The sequence below is a fragment of the Ovis canadensis genome, chromosome 14 (genome assembly GCF_042477335.2).
Source record: "Ovis canadensis isolate MfBH-ARS-UI-01 breed Bighorn chromosome 14, ARS-UI_OviCan_v2, whole genome shotgun sequence".
In the NCBI taxonomy this organism is placed as follows: Eukaryota; Metazoa; Chordata; class Mammalia; order Artiodactyla; family Bovidae; genus Ovis; species Ovis canadensis.
This window is the reverse complement of record NC_091258.1, coordinates 63,764,174-63,771,510: the sequence shown is the minus strand read 5'-3', so window position 1 is coordinate 63,771,510 and position 7,337 is coordinate 63,764,174. Positions and strand designations below refer to the sequence as shown.

The 7,337-nt window shown below is 46.0% G+C and overlaps 1 protein-coding gene and 1 long non-coding RNA gene across 2 annotated transcripts in view; one reads left to right on the top strand and one right to left on the bottom strand.

Moving 5' to 3' along the window:
• LOC138418941 (uncharacterized) overlaps positions 1–7,337 on the top strand; it is a 67,962-nt gene that overhangs the window by 20,985 nt on the left and 39,640 nt on the right. The window lies entirely within an intron of this gene.
• On the bottom strand, positions 3,029–5,541 carry CXCL17 (C-X-C motif chemokine ligand 17). The gene is given in 3 exon segments (XM_069549920.1): positions 3,029–3,141; positions 4,197–4,308; positions 5,536–5,541. Coding segments are annotated over 3 exon segments (231 nt in total).

The following is a 7,337-nucleotide window of genomic DNA, read 5'->3' as shown; positions in this document are numbered from 1 at the left end:
TGAGCCTCCCGCTTCCTGAGATCACACCCTACGAGGCCATGGGCCCGGCGGGACCGGGACTCCCCAGGGACGAGTGTCTTCCAGCCTACTGGACACGCCGGAGAGCTGAAGGGCCTTTGCCTGCGTGGCAACCCACCGAGGGTAAGGGTCCCTGGTCAGCGAGGCGCCTGCCCTCAGTGGTGCTCAGAGTTCTGGGCCTGAGGGATGAGCACCTGCCCCCGCCCACAGCCTTTCTTAGTTTCTGTTTGATTCCCCTGTGTCCCTGCGGGGAGGTGGCCTGGAACAGGGCAAGGAATCCAAGGCTGGCTGGGGATCCTGGCGCGCCGGCAGCCCCTACTGCCCAGTCCTACAGGCTCCTTCTCTTCCAGGCCTCGGCTCCCTTCTCCATCAGAGGGGGCTCTGGCTCTGTGTCTGGACTGCTGGATGGTGACCTGAGCTCACCTGAGGTTCTGGCAGGTCTCAGTTCTTGACTGAAGGAGTGGCCATCCCTGGAGCCCCTCCCCCTCTCCCTTCCTCCAAGCTCAACTCACCTGTGTACAGGTATTGTCTGGGATTCTGGCTGCTGATTTTCTTCCTGGGTGTTGGCATCCCACCGAATCCTGACATAGTTTCGTAATCAGGTTGGTCTTTGAAGGCCAGCTTCTTTCCAGGGGCTGCCATCCTACCCTGGGTGGCTGGTGAATCAATGTCTAATGTGAACCCCACATCTGGTTTTGTGCCTGAATCTGTGACCCACTCAAGAAATGTCTTCCATTCTGAGGTCGATGGCTGTTCGGATGGTTCATTTGGTTTTGATAGAAATTGCCACTCAGCCAAAGATTCCTCTCCGGATTTGACTCCCTGAGCTGCGAGGTCTGACTGTTGCTGTCTCTCCTGGGACATCGGTTCAGTCTGGGCAGGTGGTTCATTTTGGGGTTCAGGTTGCCGCTGGGCTCTGGATCCCTCTCTCAGTTCTGGGGTCTGTTGAGTTCTAGATTCTTTTCCTGGCTCAGGTCTGGGGTGTGAGGCAGCTTCCTGTTTACTAAAGGGCACCCTTTGGATGGGAGGTGATGGCTTCAGGGCAGAGGCCTGTGGGGCATGAAATTCCTGGTGCAGAGTGGATTTTTGTTGTGCTGGAGGTTCCTGCTGGCCTTCAGTTTCCTGTTGGGCAAGGGGTCTTTGCTGTGCAGTGAGGTTCTGTGGTAGGTCGGGTGCCTGCTGAGCCTTAGATGCTGGCTGAGCTGTGGGTGTGTTTTCTGGCTCAGACGCTGGCTGGGTGATAGGTATCTGGGGTGGCTCAGGTTCCCAGTCAGGCCTCGAAACTAACTTAGAGTCTGGCTCCACTGTTGTGAGTTCCCTGATGGGAACTGTTGATCTCCCAGGCTTCATCCTTCTGGGCTTTGCTTTGTCACAGATGTGGGCCTCCTTCACTGATTGCTCATGATGGCACCTGCCTTTGGGTTCCACTCCATCCTGGCATTTCTACTCTTCCTTTTTAAGGCAGTTGGCAAGTGGCCTCTCTACTCCTGAGCCCAGTAATGTGCTTCTGTGCCTCCTGCTTTTGAGAGGCGGGCCTAGGAACAGGAGGAGGCTGTGTGCCCAGCATACCATCCTATCAGACGGCAGGGGCTTGCCCTGTTGTGTCATAAATAGGATCCCACCCAACTCACCAGTCCATTAAAATGCTTCTTCTCATAAGATCAGCATCCTAATTTAGTCTTCTCTTTCATCTGAATGACAGAAGCCAGCCTCTGGCTGAGTGTTTCTTTTCCCCCCTTCTGATATTTGAAGAAATGGTCAGAGGATCCACACTTTTTTTTTCTTTTTGGCCACAGTGGTTTGCAGGATCTTTGTTCCCTGAACAGGGATTGAACCTGGACCCTAGCAATAAAAGTGCCAAGTCCTAACCACTGGATATCCAGGGAATTCCTAGGATCTACACTGTTTTAATGTTTTCCTCTTTACTCATTCTTCCAAATCCATTTTTATTTCCTTATATTTTCATTCTGATAATTTTATCCCCATGTTACAAAAAAATATGCCCTCTCATTTTTTCGCTTGAAGCCCTTTTCAGTGGCATTTGAGATTTTCCGCACCATCTCTCTGGCCTTCAACTCTGCTTTTGTACATACATCGTCTGTAGTAGATTGCAAACTTACAGGGTCACTTGACCATTGATGATGATGATAATCATAAATACTGGAGGCATTTTATGTGCTAGGAAACTGACAGTTTTTTTTTTTTAATCTACATTATCTTTGCTAAGACAATGTCTTACTTATTACTTCAACTTCTTTCTTTGCTCTACCTAGCTTTTACCTTAGAAAGGCTTCTCAAATGAGTAAAGAAATAAAAGATTGGGTAGGGGAGAGAGATTAAGGATGATACTGGGGAGAGTTGTGTGTAGAATCTGGATTAAGTTTGGAATTTACAGAGTAAAATGGGTTCACTGGATTGAATGTGAATTTCCAGGCCTCTTTGAAAGAGATAATTCTGATCTATTGTGTGTGTTCTCAGTCGTGTCTGACTCTTTGCGACCCCAAGGACTGTAACCCTCCAGACTCCTCTGTCCATGGAATTTTCTAGGCAAGAATACTGGAGCGGGGTTGCCATTTCCTCCTCCAGGGGATCTTCCCGTCTCAGGGATCAAACCCACATCTCTTGTGTCTCCTGCAGTGGTAGGCAGATTCTTTACCACTGTGCCAATTATATTTAAATATATTAATTGGCTACTTGTCTGGTTCTATTTAAGGCCAGGTGATGCCAGCTAGGAAACTTGGCTTTCTTGGTTTCTTTCAGGTAAGTAAACTTAAGCCTGGGTCTGTAGAGGGCACAGGTGTTAGGAGTGTTAAGAGTGTTAAGAGAAGGCATTAGAGGGCACAGTAATTCTGGTGATAATGTTTTGCTTTTGTTTTCTGAGAATACTAGAATGGTTTAGGGACTAGGGACTGTGGTGGGGAACCTGAGGTGGAAGAAGAGCATCTTCTAGGTGCGCTCATGGCCTTGTTAACTGAGAATGTTTCATTGGGAGGGTGGGGTCTCAGAGCGCCTATAAAGGCAGAGCAAAGCTTGCCAGCTGACATTGTCTGAGAAATCGCTGTCAGGCTCTGGAGGGCTTGGTTGGCTTCCTGTGGTGTCTTTGGTGAAAAGAAAAGGGAGAGACTGCTTTTAACATTTTTAGAATTTAATTTTAATGACAGCTTTAAAAATGTTAAAAGTAAGACTTATCTAGTAGAAAAGTTAAAGTAAAGCTTATTTATTTTAAACAGAATAGTTTGTTCTCCATACCTTTTTGTATGTAAACATAATAGTTTAGTTAAATGAGCTTGTGCTATACATATTGTGCTTTGCAGCCCTGCCAGGCTTCCCTGTCCATGGGATTCTCCAGGTAAGAATACTGGAATGGGTTGCCATGCCCTCCTCCAGGGGGTCTTCCCCGCCCAGGGATCGAACCCACATCTCACGTCTCCTGCATTGGCAGGCAGGCTCTACTTCTGGAGCCACCTGGGAAGGCTGTTTTGCTCTGTGCCTTTAACGAATCTTATTACACTATGTTATATATCTATAGAAATCTATACAACTTATGTGTATAGTTTGGGACTTTCCTTGTGGTCCAGTGGATAAGAATCCTCCTTGCAAGGCAGGGGACTCTGTCTGATCCCTGCTTTGGGAACTAAGACCCCGCATGTTGCAGAGCAACTAAACCCATGCTGCAACTGCTGAAGCCCACCTGCTCTGGAGCCGGTGTGCACAACTAGAGAGTCCATTTGCCAAAATGAAAGTTCCCACATGACGCAATGAAGATCCCGTGTGCTGCAACTAAGACCTGCTGCAGCCAAAAAAAAAAAAAAGACCTAGGTGTCTGCCTTTTAGTGGCTGCTTTACTTCAAACTAAGCCATTTTTCCTCTTTGTTTCAGTCTTGCCTGTGAGTAAAATTAGGCTGAGGATGGGGTCCAGGAACCTCTTGGAAGGCAGCGCTGGGTTGTCAGGGAAAAGGGTAAGGGAGAGGGGGCCAGCCAGACCTTCCGCCAGCTCCCCTGGACCCTGGAGGAGTCTGGCTCTTACATGAGACTCAGGAAGAAATGAGTGGCGGGCTGAGGGAGAGGGCAGGGGGCGAGGGCAGCTCAGGTAATATCTGCTTTGCTCTCAGAGGGATTCAGGGGAGTAGGTGGGGATCTCGATGGTGCACTCTCGTTGTCAATATTTTGTTACTGACTTTTGCACTCGCATTCTTGGCCTCCTTCTTGGAGCCACCTCCCAGAAGCCTGGTGTTGGTCCCTCTGGCCTCTGGCAACCCCTGTAGGAAGGAAACGGGTCACTTCCAGGCACTGGAAAGGGAAGGCGCCAAGAGACTTGGTTCCTGATCACTGTGCCTCTGGGTCAGCGCAGCTCCATTGCTCTTCCTTTTTACTCAGGGATCTAGGGTACTTCAAGAGAGGGGTATTTTATATGTATCTTATTTATTTAAGCCATAACATCTGGCTTGTAGGATCTTAGTTCCCCAATCTGGAATTGAACCCAGGCCCTTGGCAGTGAAAGTGCAGAGTCCTAGCCCCTGGACTGCCAGGAAATTCTCTATTTCAGTTTTAAAATTGTATAGTTCATTTACAGTGTTGTGTTAATTTCCAGCCTACAGCAAAGTGATACAGCTTTATACCTACACACACACAAATATATTCTTTTTCGTCTTCTTTTCCATTATGATGTATTACAGGCTATTGAATCTAACAGGTCCCTGTGCTATACTGCAGCACATTTTTGTCTGTCTGTTTTATATATAACGGTTTATGTCTTCTAATCCCCAACTCCTAATTTATCCCCCCCACCGCCTTTTCCCTTTGTTGACCCTAAGTTTGCTTTCTATGTCTGTGCGCCTGTTTCTGGTTTGTAAATAAATTCACTGTGTCATTGGATTCCACATATAAGTGACATCATACCGTTGTCTGTCTTTCTCTTTATGACTTACTTCACTTAGTAAATGACAGTCTGTGGGTCCATCCATGTTGCTGCAAATGGCATTATTTCATTTCTTTTTAATGGGTGAGTAATATTCCTTTGTATATATGTATCACATCTTCTTTACCCATTCATCTGTGGAAGGGCATTTAGGTTGCTTCCATGTCCTGGCTATTATAAATAGCACATGTATCTTTTTAAATTCTAGTTTTGTCCAGATAGATGCCCAGGAGTGGGATTGCTAGATCATATGGCAACTCTATTTTTAGTGTTTTGAGGAACCTCCATACTGTTTTCCACTGTGGCTGTACCAATTAACATTCCCACCAACAGTGTAGGAGGGTACCATTTTCTTCACACCCAAGAGAGGAGTATTTTAAATGGATAAGGGATTGAAGTTTAAAATATGACTTAGAGAAAAGCTTACCTAGAAGTAGGTGGAAAAAGAATGATTTCTGGATGGAAAAATAGAGGTTAATCAAGACCTTACATTCTCCCCCTATTAAGATTCCCTCCTACATACTTTAAAATCCTGAAGACTTAAGGAATGAGAGCAAGAAGTAGATTATTCCATTAACCAGTCAGGAACTTCACCTGACCTCCATGTTTTGTTGTATTTGAATCCATAGTCCCAGTTCAACTGTTAGAAGTTGGTATTTACCTTTGTTCCTCTGGAACAAATCCATTCCTTCTTTTGTCTCTATTCAAGTCTGTCTTATCACCTGATGCTGTCTTAAATGCCCATCTTGTAAGACCTAAAATATTTTTTATGACAACCAAGGTGATGTTTTCTAGGTATTCTGGAGCTGCAATTGGGTCCAGATGATGCTTCCTCTGTCCAGGAGTTGTTCATATTTCCTGCCAGACTGAATTATACTTTCACATGGTTTTCTACTATATTTGAATATGGTAGCTGAAGCTGAAGCTCCAGTACTTTGGCCACCTGATGCAAAGAGCCAACTCAATGGAAAAGACCCTGATACTAGGAAAGATCGAAGGCAAAAGAAGATGATTAGGAGAAGATGAAGGCAGAGGATGAGATGGTTAGATAGCATCACCAACTCAATGGACATGCTGCTGCTGCTGCTGCTGCTAAGATGCTTCAGTCGTGTCCGACTCTGTGCGACCCCATAGACAGCAGCCCACCAGGCTCCTCCGTCCCTGGGATTCTCCAGGCAAGAATAGTGGAGTGGGTTGCCATTTCCTTCTCCAGTGCATGAAAGTGAAAAGTTAAAGTGAAGTTGCTCAGTCGTGTCCAACTCTTAGTGACCTCATGGACTCCAGCCTACCAGGCTCCTCCATCCATGGGATTTTCCAGGCAAGAGTACTGGAGTGGGGTGCCATGGCCTTCTCCCTCAGTGGACATAAATTTGAGCAAACCCTGGGAAATAGTGAAGGACAGGGAAGCCTGGTGTGTTGCAGTCCATGGGGTCGTAAAGAGCTGGACTCCACTTCACAACTAAACAACTATCATTGTACAATTACACTTAAAGTTTGTTGTTTGAAATGTGTTATGTATTGAATTCTGTCCCCCTAAAATTCATTGAAGCCATAACCCTTAGTAACTCAGAAAGTCTGTATTTGAGGATAGGGCCTTTTAAAGAGATGATTAAGTTAAAATGAGACCCTTATGGTGGGCTCTATTCCAATCTGACTGGAGTTCTTATAAGGAGAAGAGATTTGGGCACACAAAGAGACACCAGGCATGTCCATGCACAGAGGAACAACCAGTGAGGAAACAGCAAGGAGTTGGCTGTCTGTAAGCCAAGGAGAGTGTCCTCGGAAGAAACCAAAGTTGCTGACCCTTTGATCTTGAGCTTTCCAGTCTTCAGAATTGTGAGGAAATAAGTTGTTGTTTTAAGCCTGACAGTCTGTGGTATTTTGTTATGGGCAGGTCTAACAAACTAAAAATCTTTCTCCCTCACTAGATGCTGAACCAGTGACTCAGTAGTCACTCAGCTACATGGCTGCTGACACACGGTAGGCGTGTGGTAAATGTCTGATAAGCAGATGGACACGTTGTCCAGAGAGGGCCCTTAGAGTAGCCTCTGGTTCAGTCCAGCTCTGTTTTCCAGACTTGTGCCCTTTCTGCCACACAGATGGAGGGTGTTACATCATTTCTCCAAGTGCTGGTTTCCAAGTGTTTTCACGTGCTGTTTTGAGTGGTGTTAATTTCAACAGGCATGGCCCCTGCCATCTAAACTTTTCTAATATTTTATTCTTGCCTGACCTTTACTTCTGGTTCCAGAGACAACCCGCAGAATATTAGAGTCAGAGGTAATCTTGGAGATCAGGAGTGGAACCCTTTCACTGAGGAGTTTTTCATTTTTAACGTGACGTAACTATATTAGAGAAAATTTGTAAAGTCCAAATAAAAATCTTTACTCTTGCCAACCATTGG